Source organism: Lottia gigantea (genome assembly GCF_000327385.1).
Source record: "Lottia gigantea unplaced genomic scaffold LOTGIsca_2, whole genome shotgun sequence".
Taxonomy (NCBI): Eukaryota; Metazoa; Mollusca; class Gastropoda; family Lottiidae; genus Lottia; species Lottia gigantea.
The window spans coordinates 4094976-4117225 of record NW_008708400.1 but is presented as its reverse complement, the minus strand read 5'-3'; the positions used below and the strand labels follow the sequence as shown (position 1 = coordinate 4117225).

Sequence of the window (22250 nt, the reverse complement as noted above, 5' to 3'; positions counted from 1 at the left end):
AATTAAATGATCTCGTTGTTAGTAACGACAGAATGAGAGAGTTTACGGTTAAAGGCTGATTTACGCATATCAGTGACATAGACTGGGGAGTCGGACACCATAACAGATGCCATAAAGTGCTGCTTTTCAACTCCCATTTTGTAATTTTGGCGAATATGAAAATGATTTCACCGCGTGGTTGTGTAAATCATTCAACAGACGAAATAAAGTCTCACTTTTCCATTCCCACGTTGTCGTATTTCAAATAATTTAATGGTTTTGGTTTCGCAAATTTTAAAAACAAACAACCCATGTTAATTTATAACCATGCAATGACTATGCATAATAGTCAACTTATAGTAGGTTTGGGCCACTTTAAAACCCAAAATATCGTATTTGCTCTTTGCGTATTAACCATATTCCAAGTATAAGATGAAGATGAATAGCACATATTGTTCATTTTAAAAGTTACAAGTTCCTTCTGGAACTGGACATCTGGTAATGGATATGAATTAAATGGAAATTCCCTTTAATGCAATATTTATCTTTAGCACATGCACAACTATGTCGATGAGATATTGCGGATTAAAGTGTAAGATTAAAGGATTATATAATCTATGTATGTAAATAAGATCTTGGATTTTATCATAATTTGAACACGCCTTTTTAATCTGATATAAGCACACTTCAAAACGTTATGACGCATTGACGTTTAAGATTTAAGCAAATAACCCATTTAAAAAAAAAAACAGTTTGAGATTATGAATATTAAGTATATTATTTATTTTGTTGTCTTTGAGGTACTGAATTATGATAAGTATAATTTCTTCTCAAAAGTAACAAAATTCACAAAATCCTACGCTATGTCCATATCACTAGTTGTTGATATAATTATACTTATCTGAAAATAATAAAGTGTGAATTAAAATTCTTACCTGATGTGAACATAGATCTTCAATCTTCTTATCTTAATGTTACAGCTTTAACGATATTCATTTAGCATTTTTTATTGGTAGGCTTTCAATAGAATTTTAGATTCACAAACTAGAAGAACATCTTAGTCAAAGCTGGTTTCAGGAAAACGAGAACTCTTTGATCACAAGTCACACTCATCAGCGACTTCTTAAGTCCTTATTCTCAAGCTTGATTTATAACTGTATATGATTCTCTTAAACACAAAACACATGAATATTTGATACCCATGTCGCTGTTCTCAGACACAGTTGCCAAAGACCCTATAACGTAACAAATTTTCCTCTTTATAAAATGTAACTAATCTTAATATTCTTATCAAGTGTACGTCGATATCTCCTTCAAATAACGACTTTTTAATTGACTCTTCATATAATTTAATAGCTTCCGAATAAACTTTGTAAGTTTGTGCTAAATGCGTCAATATTTTTATACATCAGATAAGTCTTTTATGGATCAGATTAGTCTGATCACAAATCAGAGCCCAGTCGACACCATGGATGTAAATTGGCTTTTTAAATTTACTATTTACATTACATACAGTTAGGGTAAAATATTTACTGAACCCAAGTGCATCATCCTGTGTATCTCTGTAAATGTTGACACTGACGACTTTAGCTTGAATGTAAATATTGACCCTGCTACTACTTGAATGTAAATATTCACCCATCCTACTATTTGAATGTAAATATTCACCCTACCTTGTATTTCGATGTAAATATTGATCCGAACAATCACAAGAATGTAAATATTAACTCCAGCATGACTTAAGAATGTAAATATTAACCCCCATTATAAGTATATATTGACACCCATCTATCACATTAATGTAAATATTACTCCTGGTCTAACGTGAATGTAAATATTGACTCCAGTTATAAATTGAATGTAAATATTGATCGAAGCTATCAAATAAATGTAAATATTAACCCAGTTATAACATGAATGTAAATATTGACCCCTGCTATGAAATAAATATAAATATTAACCCAGTTATAACATGAATGTAAATATTGACCCCTGCTATGAAATAAATATAAATATTAACCCAGTTATAACATGAGTGTAAATATTGACCCCTGCTATGAAATAAATATAAATATTAACCCAGTTATAACATGAGTGTAAATATTGACCCCTGCTATGAAATAAATGTAAATTTTAACCCAGTTATAAGAAGAATGTAAATATTGAACCCCAGCTATCACCTATGTTTAAATAGGCCCCAACCTCTATGTGAATGAAGTATTGATCCTAGATATCACATGAATGTAAATACTGACCCCGAGATGAACTTCAGAAAAAACTACAACATCTTATTAAAGGTGTCTTAATTTGTGGTATCAAACACGCAACTCGACTTTAATTAAAACCCACCCACAATTAAAAAAAATAACAATACCGCCAAACCTTATACAAACAATAGGATATTTCCTGTTAAAATAAGACAATTAGGAAGTAATATGAAACAGGTTTTGTTATTTTCATTCAACAACAATCAATCTCTCGAAATATTTCACATTACTGAGCTACATTGACCAAGTACTAAAACTCAGTAGATATATAGTAATATAGTAAGTGTTTACAGGGCTATAGGTGTGAAAATTAAGTTGCAGAAATTCAATTAAGGACGAAATTATAGACCAAATAAACAGTATTAGCTATAGGGACTTACTCTTTGAAAAGTATGCCTAGTAGATAAATCCACCCAGAATGGTGAGCATACCCTGCCTTGCTAGCAAATCTAGCCACAGTGCTTATTGTTGTGAAGTTCAAAGAAAACAGTCTTCGGACTTGGACTAACGAGGTAAAAGCTGAAGGGAAAATTTTGTCCCACCATAAGAGTCATCAGCCTATTGGCCTGTATAAATATAAAAAATTTACAATATTAGCTATAATTACTCTTCAAAAGGTATGCTCAGTTTATTAAAACAAATTGAAAATAAGAAATAAATTATAGAAACTATTCATGGTATATTTTAATGGTACACTTTAATATATTTTGTATAATCATTGTTTTTAAATCATGAACAAACAAACAAATGTGGAAAATCTTAAAGATGGGTTCCCTTATTTTCATTTATGAAAATGAAAATGCTAATACTTATATGAATAGAAAGTAGAGGGGTTCTAATGTTCATAATTGGCTAAATTAGAAGAGAAATATGATGAAGAAAGGTCAAAAAGTATTTTTTTTGTTTATCCAGACATGGACATGTATTATATGTAATAAGAACATAATGGTATGATTAAGAATACTTGATAATTCATTAGAAACACCAATTAATCAAGTAGTTTGCTTAATTTGACAGAAAAAAAATAACCCATCTTTATAATACATTCTTTTGTAGAAAACACCATATTCTACACTTGTTAAAATAAAGATATAGTTATAGCACTTGTCAACATTGTGATCCCGGGTAGTCTATAATGGAAAATGTCGATAAAATATCTGGATTTTTCACATTTCATAACCATTGTCAAAACCAAAAATAAACAATTTCATGAAATCAAGAAATGAAAAAGGAATTTCATCCAATGGAAATGGAGTTTCATCCAATGAAACAAAAAATTTTTCCAATAAAAAAGAAATTTTTTCCAATGAAAAAGAATCCAATGTATAACGAATTTCATCCAATTGAAAAAGAATTTTAGCCAATGATAAGAAATTTAAGCCAATGAAATTTAAATAAATCCATTAACCAATGAAAATATATTAAATCAAATGAATTTTATCCAATGAAAAAGTATTTTATCCAATGAATAAAAATGATGTTTTATCCTATAAATAAATGTTCAATCCAATTGTTTAAATAATATTTCAATACTAATTTATCCAATGAAAATGTACTCAATCAAATGAAATTTATCCAATGAAAAACGTATATATCATCAAGTAAAAATAATAAAAAGTAGTGAAACAAATCAAAATCAGAATTGTGTCACATCAAATTCTTAATTAAATAATTTACATCACATAAGGATCATAATATTAAAATTCATTCAAAAATACTGTCCACTATAAAACAATTCGAAATATCTACGAGCAAATGATGTTGATAGAAGCAGTTAAGGGCGATAACTCCTCAAAACTGACATAAGAGGCCTAAATCTTGAAAAAGCCTTAAATTCAATCAGAAGTAAACTAACTTTCTCAAACCTTTCGATTTAGGTCCAATAAATTTTAAGTTTCATCAAAATCGGTTGAAAACTAAGAGAGTAATAGCATATTCAAGATTTTGGGGCAAGGGCAATAACTCTGCTTCTAATGGTCGAAAATAGCTCAAATTTGAACTTGATCTTCATTTTATGAATATGTATACACATACCGAATTTCATTTGACGGACAGGGGTGCCGACAATATAAAAAGGGCGTTTTGGCTAGTTAAAACAAGAAATAGTCTCCAAAACAAGAGTTAAATTCTCCTCATTATTGAGATTTTATGATTTCACATATTTTCAAAACGTTCGCTGCATAATTATAATTATATATAGGGTAACTCTAAACCTTTTCTTATATTCTTAGCTGCTTTTGGATATGGACTCAATTTTAACCTAAAAAATATTTAAAATGTGGAGTTCTGTTTCTAAACTTTAGAATCTAAAGTCTTAAATAAATCACAAATTGTTTCAAATATAACACAATTCATATTGTGAATTCCTTTGTTATCATGTGCTGTAAAAGTTTATAGAATCACACAATCCTAAAATTTTCCTTCATCATATCCCAATTCAGTAGCATATTCTCTCAATTTTTTTCGTTGTTCATCATCTCTGATTGTTCCCACCCAGTAATTCATACAACTGGATGCAACATTAGGTAAAGTCTTTTCCTTTAAAGCCTCAGTCATCATAAACTTCACAAAAGGTTCTTTTAAATGTTCATATTCAAATTCACCTAATGACTTTAAAATCCTTGTAATTCTTAAATAATTATGCATGGACCTGAAAATATGGTAAGAAAAGTGTGAGTTTAATACAGTACAGGTACCTAATGATTCTCCACTTCACCTTCATTTTCAATACATTTGAATAACAATTATATTATCAATGTCTTATGTAGATTCAAAGTTTGTTTTAAATGTATTCATATTCAACCAAACTTTAAGTAACTTTTATCAGTGTAAAATAATGCTAACATGGATGACATCACATGCAAGGAATGGAGTGGACGAGTTTTGATGTAAGGTCATATGAACTTTGTTCTTGACAATTTGTTTTGCTAGTTATCCCTCTTTGAAGTGTGAGCATGTCCTCTCTTGTGCGTTAACACATTGATCACTGGTATAGTGCTTAACAATATATAGTATTTAAGTATATTGACTGTAGATCAGTTTTGAACCATTCTTAACAAAAAAATTGCCATTAACAAAAATCTATAAAGCTGTTTAAAGGAAACATACCTATTTAGATGTTGAAACTGACTTTCCCAATTTTTTGACCTTTTCAATTCACCTGTATTAGGATCTGCTAATTCAATACCATAAAAATCTAACATTAACTTATAGGATTCTAAAATTCTACTGTGTGCTTTCTTATTACTATTGATAGCCTAAAAATCAGGGAGAAAAATCCAAAATAGATTACATTTGCAAGATATTTATTGATTACATTTAAGAGAATCCCTTGTGTCAAATGATTTTTAGAAACAAAAGTTCAGGAAGTCAATTAGCCAATTATATTGTAGTTGCAATAAACAGATGTTACATAACAGTATATTTAAGTATATTAAAGTCAAAATTTAAAAGTATTACTATTTGGAAAGCATTACAGAATGATAACTATGAAAAAAATTAACAATATAAACATATTATATTTCATTAAAACAAAGGGTTACCTTTGCTTCATGTAGTTGAAGTTCTTGTGCATGCCAGTTCATACCTGATTCTCTAATAGGAAACAACCTGCAACAACCAAATATAGATGTTTAAGGGTTTTAGACATTCTAATTCTAAAAGTTAAGTTGAGCTCTTTCAGGTATGAAACCAAGCACCTTGACAACAATGAATTGAAAATCCACGAGAAATTTACAAATCGACCAAGCTCTGAAGAGATACCATTCAATATTAATCTAATTTGAAAGTACTGTGACATGGTTAAGATGCTAGATTTGTAAATATGACCCTTACCATTGAATATAACCATGATGTCTTTCAAGTAACTTGTAATCTCCCTTCCAATTCTTGTGGATATTTTCAATTTTATCTCCTGAAAGAGAAGAAATGCTGGATTAAAGATCTCACAAAAAATCTTATAAACGTTTAGAATTTGTCATAAGGGAAGAAATTTACATTCAGAGATACCATATGATTGTAAGGACTTGAGTGAAGTTAAAATATATGCATACGTGTATATCTATATTGACAATCTAGATGGTCATGTTTTAATCAGTTAAATTGACTTATTTTTTTAAGCCTGTAGCAAATGAAACAAACTTTTCAGTTTCTACTCTCAGAAGACAGGTAATGCCATGAAGTTTCCTGGACAGTGTTATAAGCCTACTCATTTCTGTCAGGTGATCTCTAACATGCACAGCCTTTTGAAACATGCCTCAGTCTGTATGATCTAAAAAGATCACTTGACTCTTGTATGTTAAGTTAAGAACTGAATCAAGTGATCTAGTTAGAGATCTAGTTAATATCAGTTTTTGTTCCCAAGGGTAGATATCCAAACTGACTCATGACTTGATGAAGAAGACTAAATACTTTGAATTGAATGTATCAATGATAAAAATCATTAGTGGTCTAGTTAATCATAAGAAACTAAACATACCATCAGGATGTGATGGCATTTCATTGAAATAAAAACCCTTATTAGCTGTTGCTTTAGGATCATCTTTCTTACCCTAGAATTAAACAAATACACATATGAACTGCATCAATAGAAAATATAGCTAATCATTACAGGATAAATTGTACCAAATCAATTATCATTAATTCCAATTCATATCAAAATATCTAATTGCAAGATATATAAAATATTACATTTTCATTCAAATAGAGCTATCTTTGAAAAACTTAAGGATCCTATTATGCTTGATTCAATGATTGATTGATTGACCCCTCAAAACTGACATAAGAGGCCGGAATCTTGAAAAAGCCTTAAATTTAATCAGAAGTAAACTACACTTTCTAACACCTTTCGATTTAGGTCCAATAACAACCATTTTAAGTTTCATCAACATCAAATTTGAATTTGATCTTTGCTTTATGAATATGTATACACATACCAATTTTCATTTGATTCCAAAAATCTAGTTTTTAGAGTGCTTACAAGCAAATGTTGCCGACAATATACGTCCACATAGATACATGTGGGCGTATAAAAAGTAACTTACAGGATAGCCATTTCTGTATTGTTCTGTATCTTTATCACTCCATTTTTTATACAAAGATGGTCTCATAAACTACAAGAAAAATTATAAGAAAGGATATCTTATCATATAGCCTACTTTAAAATACCAATGTCTTTTGGCAGTTGAGATTTATTTCAATTCAAAATTATATTTACAAAGAGTTCCTTTTGTCATTTAAGGACATTTAAAACATGTCAAATAGTCTAATTTTGTCCCAAAAAAAAATCATTTTTAGCTCCTTTTTTTCAATGACTTTCAACTGACATATTAAACTGACAATTGAAGACATATTTACTACACTTACATCATCATCACTATCAGAACTTTTTTCTCTTACATTCTGAAATATGAATTTGCATTTTAAAAATTCAATTTCAAATTACCTGTATTAAGAAAATGGAGATATCATCCGTCTTTGACTAAGCTGATACTTAGTAAGCTAACAAGCAAAAAGTTATCCTGGAGTTAGAAGCTTTTATTTTTTTTACCAATAGTTGTTAACGAGGTTAAATATGTATGTTATATTTGTCTAGAGCAGTAAGAAATGTTAAAAGACAATAAATCCCCTACCCTAGTCCTGACTACCTGTCTTGTGTTGATTACACTTCTATATCCTTTAGCCACATAGTTCCCCATTTTCTTTTTCTTTGTAACTTTAGCTGCAACTGACGTGTGCTTTTCTTCACTATCACCACTATCAACTGGATCAGTATCGCTTCCGGAATCTGAGATGCTGTGGGTTTTTGGTGACTTAGTATTATCTTTTGGTTTATGCTTGACAAAGTCTGTTATCAAACGCTGAGATTGACTTCTTTTTGTTTTTGATTTGACACTTTTTTGTTTGGTTTCTCCTCCCAATGCCTTGATTTCTCTCTCACTTCCACTGCCACCACTTGCGTAATATTCGTCAGTGTTGCCAATATTTTGTCCTTCACTTAGATCAGCAGATTCAGAATTTCTTTCTGTGTCTGAAAGATCTTCATCAACTTGCATAGATTCCTCTGGTTCTTGGTTTACAGTCTTGTCACCGTTAGTCTTGTCTTTATCTACGTTTCTTCTTTTAGTTTCAGTTTCTATTTGATCACTTTCAAATTCACCGGAATCGAATTCAACTGTTTCCTTATTTTCTGTTTCAAGAATTTCTACATTTTCTGCCGAGTTAATGTTTTTGACAGTTTCATCATTTATTTCCTTGTCAGCAGAACAGCAAGGTGAAGGTTGAGACATTGTTACGACTCGTCATAATCTCGAGATTATTAATGTGAAAGATATCTGTAACAAGCTTTTTTTTTTTTGCATTTATTTTTTATTTACCTTTTTGTAAAAGGAAACCGGATATTGTAATTTGTACGAAAATACAACACTACTAAGACTTTCGATTTGAAAAATTCCACGAACTGAAATAAACCAGATTTTGAAATAAAACTAAATCTTGATTTCATTATTGTACGGCCTAAGATTCATACTTAATATGACACGATATAATAGATAATTATTGCAAGCTAATTTACGAAATCATTACAGCTAGCTTTTGAAAATGGCTGCGCCCATAAGTTGCAGATTATTTTGAAATTTATGTGAAAATCAACCGTTTTTGGCTTAAAATGACAATGGATGATATCAATATTTCATCAAAACGTTGAAATTATGCTCGCAAATATTTTATGTGGGATGCCACACAGGCAACTCATTGTATTCTCACATGGAATTCCAAAAAGTGTAGTTCAGCCATCCAAATTTATAACAAGGGCAATAGGTCACTTTCAATTGAACCACTGGTGAGAATAACTAAACTCTTAAAATCAGCACACAGTAGCCAAAGGCTCAATCACAATGCATTTGTGCATTTTACCTTCAACCGAAAGGTTCACCATTTGTTTACCAATCATACCTTGGTCTCAGAAACAGAATAATTTCTTCACTAAAAGATAAACAGTGAGACTTAGGCTATATCTAGGTGACGCTTGAAACCTTGTATATGCCATATTTGGTCATTTTGACTTATTGCTATGGTTCGAAAGCTTGTAAAAGTGCGGATCTTGTGATCAAAACCTCTTATTCTTAACTTGATTGTAAATAACCCAAAAACCACTAATCAAATAACGCGTAACCTTATATAACCGGCAGATTTAAAACCTTGTAAAATGTTATATTATTCGAGGTTCAATGTTCAATGTTTTTTCTGCGGTTGAAAACGAAAAACCTTGTATACTGTACTGTTAATTAGAGAGATGGATTGCTCCCCCCCCCCCTTAAAAAAATTCTGACATCAGATCTATTCCATGACTGCAATTAAACATCATGCACCATTGCCCCTCTGGATATAATACTTGCCTGCAATGAAAAGACTAAATGTAATCTGCAATTCTGATTTGCTGTAAACATTACATTTTTATTTTTAGGGCAACTACAAGGAAACTGTGTCATACATTAAAAATTCAGACAGATGTCTCTTTAAAGTTGCCATTTTCAAGATCTGTGATAACAAAAATATGTAACAAACTCTTTTCAAAAGGTGCAAAAGATGCTTCAAAAACAAGACCGTTTTTCAATAGATTGGCACCATTAAGTGGTTGTGTTATTGGAACTGGCACTGCATACTATTTGAAACATTATAAAAGAGGACAATGCAAGGCCAAAACGAGTAGACTTCTTGATAAAAGTGAAGACAATGGCCCAGACCCAAGTTTTGATTGGAGTGAATTTATGAAACTGTTATGGCCTGAAATATGGTACCTGTTAGCTTCTGTGATAGTAAGTATCTATGAGGAAATATGAATGGTTATTTTTGCTAATGAATATTAGTAACTTATAGTTAACTCTCTGCAGCTTTAAATGATTATAAGCTATCTGCATATTCACTAGTCAATTTTCCTTAAGTAATGTTACATCCAGGTAACATCTCTTTGCTGACATATGACTTGCTAGAGAGGCATTGGGAATATCAACTGGTATAGTTTTTCTGGAATTACTAGATTCACAGACACCCATCTGAATGATCTAAATAGAATCTAGATATATGTATATGTATAGGTAGCCCTCACTAGTTAGGTATTATAATACCTAATATGATATCCCTTTAGAGTTTTTTGTTCTAAATTGTTTACATTTCAGAGTGCTTTAGCTGTGGCTATAGTGAATGTCCAAATACCACTCATGTTGGGTGAAATAGTGAATGTTATCAGTCAATTTACAACACAAACAGCTGAGTTATTTTTACAACAGATTAAAGAACCAGCTATTAGATTGGTGATACTTTACTCTATTCAGGTATTACTTGTTGTATCACTAAATAGTCTGTTTACGCAATATGATTCTTCACAATATGGTAGTTTGTCCAATATACTCTGAAATATCTGATAATACTTCACTAAACAAGATCAATTTTTGCATTTGTTTTTTTTTTCGTATCATTAGCACACATGTTTAATGATTATAATAACCTCATATAAAGATTTCCCAAAAGAGTCCTCCAACTGAATTTCAAGTGCCTTTCTGTATATTTTTTTTGGTGAGAAAGATGGCCTGATGACTGGACTAGTCCTAGCACTATATATCAGTGAATGAATATATCACTATACAACATGCTGTATTGCAAAGTCGTGTATCGATATTTGACGATACCTCTCATTCCATACTGAAGTGGGGATACTTATAAATTAGTGAATTGAATAACAAAATGACGGTGGACATTAACCACTCCTATCAACTACAATACAAAATACCACAGTTACAAAGCTATGAATTAATATATATTGAAACTTTGAATATAAAATGTTATATAAAATTTTATCCCATTACCACATATCGTGATACGTATCATATCGTGACCCTTGTATCTCAATACGTATCGTATCATGGCATGATTGAAGATACCCAGCATGAGCCTGGACTACTCTTAAGTTGATGCCTGTGATACATTATATTTCTAGGGTTTATTGACATTTTGTTATATTACACTGCTATCAACAGTTGGAGAAAATGTTGCTACAAGAATGAGGAAGAAATTATTTGACTCTCTATTAAAACAAGACATAGAATTTTTTGACAAACACAAAACAGGTGAACTTATTGACAGGTAAGTTCATGATGTATTTAAAGATAATGAAAATCATTACTTACTGTGGTGGGTGTCACTTGCAAGGGAGACTATGTTCATCTGTGTTAATCCACTGTTGCATAAAGCCTCAAAATTCAATATTGGATGTACACTGCCTTATTATTCTTGTTTAAGAGAAAGATTCCACCTTTAATTTCTATAGATTAGCCTACAAAGTGTTGGTTTTATTTACAGATTGACTTCTGATGTTCAAGATTTTAAAAGTTCTTTTAAATTATGTATTTCACAAGGTTTAAGAGCTGTTACCCAGGTAATGAAAACTTATTAGGGTTAGGGTTAGGGGTTCAGTGTTAAGAAATGCAAAGTAACACACTCTCAAATGAATTACTGGAAAGGATAAGTCGAATTTAGCTTAGTTTGCAAGCTTTTTTGACTTATTCAGTAGACTTTTTCCAATGCTGATTTGATGGATTTTCTGCTTATGATTTCCAATGAGCCTTACATGTTTATGTATCTGTTTTCAGACTGTTGGATGTATGGCCACACTGTTAATGATATCTGTAAAATTAACAGCTGTTATGTTGGCAGTGGTTCCAGCAATAATAATAGGAGGCACTGTTATTGGTTCTACACTTCGAATGTTTGCAAAAGATGCACAGACACAGGTAAGATTAGGATGTCACAAGTATTTTAAGGTTCATATTAGTCTTCTTTATTGGCATCATGTTTCTAACATGTGTTACAGGTAAAAAATCTTCATCAAGACAGCTGGTTTTAAAAATGAAGGTTAGCTTTCCATATTTCAAATGGCTTTTTGATTTATAAGGTATTTGTAATTTCATGCTTGTCTAATTGGGTATCACAGTGAAATATATATTTTAGGTTGCTCAAGCAACAGCAGTAGCTGATGAAGCTATAGGAAATGTGAGAACTGTTAGAGCTTTTGCTATGGAGAAAAAAGAAAATGAGTAGGTATTAGTTATGTTGATCGAGAACATAATCTTAACTTTCTGTTAATTTGAGAACATGATGTTACTTTTGTGTTGATTTGAAAGCACAGGGTTTCCTTTCTTTTAATTTGAGAACATTTGTCCTTTTGTATTGGTTTGAAAACACTGGGTTTCCTTTCTGTTAATTTGAGATAATAATGTTACATTTCTGTGAATGTGTGAACATGTTTTATTTCTCTTAATATGAGAACATAATGTTACATTTCTCTTAATATGAGAACATAATGTTGATATGAGAACATAATGTTACATTTCTGTTGATATGAGAACAAAATGTTACATTTCTGTTGATATGAGAACATAATGTTACATTTCTGTAGATATTAGAACATGTTAGATTTCTGTTAATATGAGAACATAATGTTACCTTTCTGTTGATATGAGAACATAATGTTACATTTATGATGATATGAGAACAAAATGTTACCTTTCTGTTAATATGAGAACAAAATGTTACCTTTCTGTTAATATGAGAACATAATGTTACATTTCTGTTGATATGAGAACATTATGTTCCGATTCTGTGAATGTTTTCTATAATTTGAGAATTGAGAATATATCATTACATTGTGTTAAATTGGAAACATAACATTCTGTTAGTTTCAGAACATGATATTTTTATCAAATTTGCTGGATTTATTTATTTAAGCTACACCTCTTTAAGAATTTTATGATTATTTTCAGATTGTATTCCAATGAGGTAGAAAAGGCTGGTAAACTGAATATTAAACTAGGTGTTGGTATAGCCATATTTCAAGGCTTATCAAATATTGCTTTAAATGGTATGTAAAAAAAGGATGACATGCTTTAATTCAAAGACAAAATAAAAATGACTTGAATTCCAGTGGCTCACTCCAAACATAGGTTGAGGTAGTACATGTGTCACAATGTGAAATGAAGGTTCTGCATACCTTCCTCAAATAACAGGACGATTTGGCTAATGAAGGGTCTGAATTAGAGGGAATATCATTATTCAAGATGAGTTTATCACAAAGATATTTGTTATAGGTATTGTATTAGGAACAATGTTTGCTGGTGGTTATATGATGTCATTACATGAAATAACAGCTGGTGATCTCATGTCATTTTTAGTTGCGACACAAACTATAGAGAGGTAAATGTTAAATGTTATAACTCTACACTCAAAGATTATGCTTTATAAGAATCAATTTGCAAGCAGCCTGAATGTGACTTAGGCAACATTGTGAAGTGGACATTTTATTTCCAGTATTTCAGTAACTTTTATAAAAGCAATTATTGATCCATGAATTTGTATGTCTATGTTATAAGTGAAGAGAGTGTAATGTTTTCTAATATCGTCTGCATGATCTGCTTATTATTTCAGATCTTTAGCCCATATGTCATTATTATTTGGTCAAGTAGTGAAAGGAATTAGTGCTGGGGCCAGAGTGTTTGAGGTAACTTCCAATGTTAACAAAATAATTTGTATAATGCAGGATGGCTACACTTTGAACTATACCCATTTCTTCAGTGTGATATGATTTATTTGCAGAGGAACGACTTTTGGTGGTTTCGCCTAAAGAAGTATTATTGAAGAGACATAAATTTGTAGGACCCACAATATCTATGAAAATTTAACCCATATGATAAAAATGAATTCACAACAAAATATGTATCAGGCTTTGTGTATATACATATCATTGGATGTTTTATTTTCAGTTTATAAAATGTACACCCAGTATTCCACTAGTTGGAGGGAAGACAATAGAACATAAAGAATTAGAAGGAAATATAGAGTTTAAACATGTTAATTTCTCTTATCCTACCAGACCAGGCCAGGTGAGAATTTCAAAATCCATTAACGATAATAAGACCACTCATCTAACTAAGTACTACAAAGATCTTCTCAGATAGGAAACTGACCAATATCACCTCCTCCCAATTTTGCTTACCACAGTAAATTTTTTAATGTGTTTGGCAGTGAGAAGACTTAATATCTTATTTCAGGTTATATTGAAAGATTTTAGTTTAAAGATTAAAGGTGGTCAAGTCATGGCTTTAGTTGGTCTGTCAGGAGGAGGTAACACCGCTTTAAAAATTACATTATTAATATAGAACCCTTCTGTTCAAATCTTTTCAGTTATTTGTGAGCTCCTATCAGACATGAGTGGCAGAAACACCCATATAAACAACCCTTTATTGTGTTTGAAAAATAGAAAACAATGTACCTACACCTGTTACCCTATACAAGAAATTTTTTGACTTCAGAAGAATCTGACAACAACCTTTTGTGAGGAGCTTTGTGGATATCAGTTTGGATTCTTTCAAGTGCTTTGTGTGTGCTTTATGATTGAATTCCCAATTGAGCAAATAAAAATATCTGATTTCACAATCTGTGTCTTCTATCTATCTTAATCAAGCTCTTGTCAGGTTCCTTCAAACTATTCACTTTCAATTTTCAGGTAAATCAACTGTTGCATCATTGTTAGAAAGATTCTATGATATTGACCAGGGGCAGATAACTATAGATGGTGTTGATATTAAAGATTTAGATCCTACATGGTTACGTGGTCATGCAATAGGTTTTATTAATCAGGTCTGTCTCTTTTTCAGCTTTGTTGATACACAAAGATTGGAACTATTATATCTCCAGGTCTTTGTCAATTTTAAACTAATTCTATCTCTTAGAATACATGCACAGAGCCGCGGTGGCTCAGTGAGTTAGACACTTGTTCGCTAACCTGAAGGTCCAGGGTTCAATCCTGGCATAGGTCAAGATGATACCTTAGGATTTTAACCCAGTTTCCCCCGTCAGTGATGCAGGTAAGAAGGGCTGACAAAACCGAGTCCGGTTTGTCAGAAAATATGGCACTGTAAACAGGTTGAGAATGCTTTTCACCATACTAGTTTCAAGTGGGCCAAATCCTGCAAATGTAAAGAATAAAAGATGTGGTCTGCACCAACTAGGGAAAAATATCTGCACAGTATAAACACCCCACTAAGTGGAGACCGAGGAGTTTTGCTTCAACATGATCTTGATCTTGTGACTGTAACCATGGAAACTGTAGACTAGGCCAAACACAAGTAACAAGGAGAGATCATCTTATTCGACTTTCTGCATCATTTATAATATTTTAACTGTTGGAAGATGCCTGTCACAACCACAAGACATACAAATCCATTGTGCAAAGCCTAAAAGTAAAGATTTTTGAGGGTGGGGATGGCAATTTAAAAAAACTAGTGGGGAAAAACACAATCTTTGATCTAGTGAGTATTATTGTCAATATAAGTTAATAGAAAAACAATTTGTAAAATGTCATCAATTAAAACACAAATATAAACACATGTACTGGACTGTACTAGATGGTCATATAGACTGGTCTTATGAGATCATAATTATGACTTATTTTAAATCCTTTTGTCATGCTGACTCTTCATCTTCCACCTCCACTTTAGGGGTCAACAATTTAACACAATTCATTTGTGCAGAATCTGAGCTGAAGAGAAATAAATCAAATACAAGGATAAATACTTCTAAATTAAACCAGATTTATTGCTTTTATTTGGTATCATCAAGAAATCAAACTGTTTTTTATCAATTTTCGTGCAAATTTTTAGAGAGAAATTTTAAATGATATAAATAGGTAGGTAACTGTTTAATTGGTCTACAGGGTTTTGATAGTGCTGATTTTGATGAACAGCCTATAAGGAATGAAACCATGTATTCATTACAAATGTATATCTGACCAAAACAATTATTAAGATGTCCCTACAAATACTAACCTCTGGACTGAAGACTCTTTAGATAAATTAGGTGATACACGTGTCTTCACAATTGGTGTAATTGTAGAAGTTGATGGTATTGCCAGTATTGGTAAGGCCTTTGGTATAGTTTTTGAAGTCTGAGGTCTTGTAGCAGACACTGTCTCTTCTCTTCTATAAAAGCTGAATTAATCAAAATGCAAGAGATATATTGAATAAATTACATGGAGAAAATATAATTCTGAAGATTGAACCCTATTTCTTATATTATGTTCTGTAAACATAATTATATCCAATATGTGGAATCTGTAACTATACACTTGGTAAAATAATAATTGACCAGCAACATAAATAATTGTTTATTTAACTAACCTGTCTAACAAAACATGCGCAACTTCTTCGTCTGATATTAGGTTCAATTTTTCTTTAACAAGGTCCCACCGTTTTCTCTGTTTTTGGTCTATTTTCAAATGCAAATAGTATTGCGTGTTTAATAGATAATATTTTTTGTTGTAAAGCTGCTTTGTTATTTTTTTCTCGGAGTCAGACAATCTTTTCCGAGGCATATTATAATATTTTTAATTTATTCCCTGTTGATCAATACACGAGTGTAGGTCAAGGACGCAGGGAATCCCCAAACTGGAGTTACTTCCCCTTAAGACTGCAACGGATTTCCAGTAACTTTACGATTTAAAAAAAAACGCCTTAAAATATTTATAAAGCTTTTTTCAATAATTTATTAGTTTTATTGATTAATCGGGTTTTAAGGGGAATGTTGTATAGTTATGACACTAGGTGAGTCCATTGCTGAATATAATCTTATTGGCTAAGTTTGAAAAAGTCGAAATTGTATTTTTATTTTAAGAGTTACCGGTAGCATTCATTTTAAACAGGCAGCCAGCTAATAAATTATACATTGACAATTGATGACACTAATATAATTGATGAAGTTGATGTTTTAAGGAATATTACCTTTTAAAATGGTCATAATACTTGATATCTCAAACTTGGTCAATAAGTGTGTATATATTCATCTGTTGGACTTAGATGCCATGAAAAAGAATTTCTATTTAAGACAATATTATCCATTCATCAAAGTAATTATTGAAAAACGCTACAGAGGGATTCTGTTGCATAGTTATGACACCCGGTAACTAATGAACAAAGACTCATCTTAGTCATGTTTTGAAATTTCAATTTTTTGGTCATCCTAGATAGTATTCCTTTAGGTATCTCATCTCAAGGTTTGTTGCACTTCGGGATTGGGGCTGTTGACTGAGGTTTGTTGCTTTTACTCAAAAGCTCAAGATAACTGAAAAACATAGAAATATTCATTTTTCCAGGAACCCATTTTATTTGCTACCTCAGTGATGGAGAATATAAGATATGGTCGTCCAGACGCTACAGATCAAGAGGTAATTTCACCAAGCCAGAAAACAACATTGTGCCATTGCACATTCTCTATTTTGATTTCTTGCTGTTTTGAGAGAAATATTTAATGTCTTGCTCTCTGAAACAACTACCTTGTCATGTTCTGTTGAGACAAATATTTGATGTCTTGCTCTATTGAGACAAATATTTTATGTCTTGCTCTATTAAGACAAATATTTTATATCTTGCTCTTTTGGGACAACTTTCTTCTCATGTTCTGTTGAGAAGGCCATTTTCTATTTTGCTCTATTGAGACAAATATTTGATGTCTTGCTCTATTGAAACAAATATTTGATGTCTTGCTCTATTGGAACAAATATTTGATGTCTTGCTCTATTGAAACAAATATTTGATGTCTTGCTCTATTGAAACAAATATTTGATGTCTTGCTCTGTTGAAACAAATATTTGATGTCTTGCTCTATTGAAACAAATATTTGATGTCTTGCTCTATTGGAACAAATATTTGATGTCTTGCTCTATTGAAACAAATATTTGATGTCTTGCTCTATTGAAACAAATATTTGATGTCTTGCTCTATTGAAACGACTAGTCTAATTGCTCTATTGAGATATAAACATAAAACATAATCTTATGTTCTTTAACAGGTAATAGAGGCAGCTAGACAAGCCAATGCTGACATGTTTATTAATAAATTCCCACAAGGTTATAATACTGTATTAGGTGAAAGGGGTGTTACAGTATCTGGTGGACAAAAACAACGTATAGCTATTGCTAGAGCTTTAATTAAAGATCCTTCTATATTGATATTAGATGAAGCTACAAGGTTTGTAAAATGAATATTGACTACTGTCAAGCTACAAATATTCTCTTAAAATGGAAAAATGTTAAGAATAGACACAACAGTTAGATAGATAGATACATACCGTGATTTTATCTCCAACACAGGATACATTCCCTTTATTTAATGTAGACATAAATGCATATTTGTGTTAAAAGCGTTCAAATTGAAATTCTTTGATGATAGAGAAACATTCAATTAGCTTTATTTCAAATCACAGTATCCATTATCAGTGATGTAAACAATTGTTTTTAAAAATATGTGTAAAATTTGTAATTTTCAGTGCTTTAGATGCCGAATCTGAGCGTATAGTACAAGAAGCATTAGATAATGTTATTAAAGGACGTACAGTATTAATAATAGCACATAGATTGAGTACTATTAGAGATGCTGATGTTATAGCTGTGGTAGCACATGGTCAAATATTGGAAGTAAGTACTGGTACTTATTACTATGCCAACACTACCTTGAATGTGGCTTTGCACTATTTCGGCTGGGGCTGGGCGATATACCGGTACCACGATAAATACCGGTATAGGGATTTATATTGTTAATAATATCGCCTGATTAAAATATATCGAAATATCGCCATATCGTGATATATGATAGTTATCATGATACATCGTAACTTGATATTTTTTTCATGATGTTAAAGACTGGGGTGGTTTTAGAGATATTTATTGATTTATGTTACATTTAAAATTTCTTGAACATATTTTTTTTTTAAAACCAGTAAATAACAAACTTAAAAAATATCGCGATATATACCCATATCGTGATATATTAATGTTTCATATCGTAATATCAACATGAGCCAATATCGCACAGCTCTAATTTCGGCGATATATATAAGGCCGTTAGCCATGATATGAGATATTTACAGATTATCATCAATATGACGATGCATATTATCAAGCTTGCCATCACAAGGAATTTACTAGTAGACTATTTTGGCACTCGGAAACTACCAAAACCATCGGTAAATGATATATAAATATTTTGACAGGGTAGATTTACATTATTTCCATCATGCAAGTGAGTTTGTCTGATTTAATGTCATTTGTATCACGATACAATTATGTAATGTCCCCAACCTTGTATGTTGGATCAATATATTACACTAAGTATAAATATTAAATAAGACAATACTACCATATAGAATACAATTACTATCTTTATAACTGAAACGTCGGCCTCTAATAAATATAGTAATTGTATTCTATATAGTATTGTATTTTTTACAATCCAAGTCAATAACTATATGCCGTTTAAAGGATACTGATCGGTATTTTCGTATTAATCAACAGCCTTAATATCCACCAGTTCTTCTAAACAATCATACTGATCCAGAGTAGGGTAGAATACAGGCATTGAAAAAAATGTTTTTTACATTGTAGATGGGTGACCATAATAGTTTAAAGAAAAGGAAAGGTCTATACTGGGAATTAATCAAACAACAAGAAATAGAACAGGAAATAGAGGAAATAGAACATAATATAGAATCATGATTCAACTAGGTCTTAGGTTTTTAAGTAGTGAAGTCTTAATATGTATATGACACTATACCACAAAACTAAATATATGAATTAACAATGAAAAATATGTGATATGTGATAAACAGAAATAAATTTCTAGAATGATCTCCACCTCTGTATTTCCATGCCGCCTCCTGTGATTGATTTTTTGGTGAAAGATCAAATTTGCAAAGTTGCATAGTTTCGATACAGTCATCCAAAGCTCTCATAGCTTTATAATCATAGTGTCAGCTGTCAGAGTGCTCGATTTTATGTTGGTATTTTGGCAACTGACAGAGAGCTAGGTAAATAGTATTGTAGAAGCTTATTGCTAGAAATATTTATCTATAAAATATTGAAACAAATTTAATAATGTCAATGTTAAAAGTAGATTTGAATTTTGAAAATATATTTATGTAAAACATATTGCTGTATGCAAAGAAAAAGTTAATCACGGTAACATTAAGTTGAAGAACGTGCAAAAGACATCTCACTGGAGCAAAACATCAATATTTGTCTCAATAGAGAAACACCTGTCTCAGCAGGGTCTACCGTGAAAGTCCTACAAGCGCTCTCTAACAGATTCAGTTTTAGGATTGCCGAATTCTGCCTTCGTGGAACAAGTAATCAAATACTTGTCCAGGACCTTGTCGATATAAACCTGAACACCGAATTTGAATTCTGATTAAAATATGTTGCACTTTCAGTACATCAAGTGTTGAAACTCTGTTAAAATTGATAAAAAAACTAACCAAGTCGTTCGGCTAGTAACCCAGTAAGTCTTCGGAGTACTGCAATTCGAAGCATTTCACGAAGTTACAATGACTACCGTACCTCTCAATATAAGAAAATACCCCCAGAGGCCCTATGGAGAAGTAGAGATAAGGATGGTATGAAGACTAGACAGTATCGTGCGGAAGTGACAGGGAAAATAAGAGCCAGCTCGGCGTGGATAAGTACACAAGAGCGAAGAAGAGTTGTTCCGATACGGCAAGACATCAGACAATATTGTCTCAATGTAGTTAGTCATCAGATAATTGTCTCAGAATAACCAGCAAGCGTGGTGTAGAGAGGATTGAACTAGCGGGAGTAGACAGGGTAAGTAGATATAATATATAGTAAACTGGTATGAAGACGAGAATGGTTCTAAAAAGGAGGGAAGAAAAAGATGAAAGTAACATGTAATAAACGAAAGTGAAGATTGAGATATATACTTGAAAGTGGAGAGGAAGGGATACTAGATTGGAAGAGGGTGAAAGACAGAGTAGGTGGCAAGAAAGTTTGTTAAGAAGAGAACCAGTATGTATGGAAGAGTGAGACAGGACTTCTGGTTGACTGGAGAGGGAGTGAAAAAGTACGGTACCATTAGAATGAATAGGGTAGAGAGAACGGAAGATCTCTGGGGTAATCTCTTATATTGAGAGGTACTCATTGTACCTCCGTGCCATGCTTCGAATATCAGTACTCCGAAGACTTATTTGGTCGCAACCTCCAGCCGAAAGACTAATGTCTTAACAATTTGTTCTGATGGGTTTCAAAATTGAATTTTAATATTTTTGTTAAGTAGCTTCAGTGGTCAAATAAAATTTCATAGAGTTCCTTCCCTTGAAGTAAAACGTATGTAAAACGTACTTATTTGAATTTTAAAAAATTGGATTAGCATTTCATAAAAGTTGTGTTTCAGTTCAAAATGTTACGGATTTATATTCCAGATCGATCTCACCAATGACGTCTAAAATATTGTAATAATAACTAAAATACTAATCATAAGAATCATATTACAAACAGATACGATGGATCCAGCTATTCTAGACTAAACGGTCCACATTTCCTCAAGGTTGGTGAGCGTTGCCAAAATCTTACTAGATTTGGCAACAAATCTCATGAAGACAGAGGAAGTAGAGAGATGATATAATAAAGAGGAAGGAAGTAGGGAGATAAGACAAGGAAAAGAAATAGAGGAAAGAGAGAAATGGATACAGAGAAGAACTGAAAAAGACGGAAGAACATATTACAAAAGAAAGTATAGTAGGACGAAAAGGGATGTTGGGTATTCAGTGGGAGATAATTAACCAGACGGAAAGAGAGACTAGGAATGGAAGTAGAGAAGAAAGGTGAGAGGGGAGTAAGAGACCGGGAGAGGAAAGAAGGGCAGCCAGGAGGGGATGCAAAGAACGAAGGTCAGGCGGGCGGAGAGAGGAAGAAAGTATGGTAGATGGGAATCAGTTTGAAGGATGCGTGAGACAGGAGACATTATCAAATATATTCAATAATAGTATATACGTGTCACCGTCCAACCGTCGTCCGGTCTTTCCGTCCGTCCATTTGAGATCCTTGAAAATGAAAAAGATATTTAATATGAGTTATTGCCCATTTTCCTGAAAACGCGTTCAAAATTATTAGCT

At 31.9% G+C, this 22250-nt stretch overlaps 2 protein-coding genes across 2 annotated transcripts; one reads left to right on the top strand and one right to left on the bottom strand.

Moving 5' to 3' along the window:
- Positions 1 to 4655: 4655 nt before the first annotated feature.
- On the bottom strand, positions 4656 to 6781 carry LOTGIDRAFT_103481 (hypothetical protein; the record flags this gene model as incomplete). The annotated part of the gene is made up of 5 exons (XM_009053388.1): positions 4656 to 4896; positions 5355 to 5503; positions 5789 to 5855; positions 6081 to 6156; positions 6715 to 6781. Coding segments are annotated over 5 exons (600 nt in total), but the record flags the coding sequence as incomplete, so codon positions are not given.
- A 3201-nt stretch (positions 6782 to 9982) lies between these two features.
- On the top strand, positions 9983 to 19976 carry LOTGIDRAFT_208936 (hypothetical protein). Its single transcript, XM_009053387.1, has 16 exons — positions 9983 to 10060; positions 10421 to 10576; positions 11239 to 11384; positions 11601 to 11676; positions 11891 to 12031; positions 12249 to 12334; positions 13061 to 13158; positions 13385 to 13490; positions 13722 to 13794; positions 14057 to 14176; positions 14345 to 14417; positions 14800 to 14933; positions 17443 to 17514; positions 18138 to 18316; positions 18615 to 18762; positions 19729 to 19976. The coding sequence occupies exons 1-16, from the start codon at positions 10013 to 10015 to the stop codon at positions 19837 to 19839; spliced, it is 1767 nt and encodes a 588-aa protein (XP_009051635.1). The 5' UTR covers positions 9983 to 10012; the 3' UTR covers positions 19840 to 19976.
- Positions 19977 to 22250: the final 2274 nt, after the last annotated feature.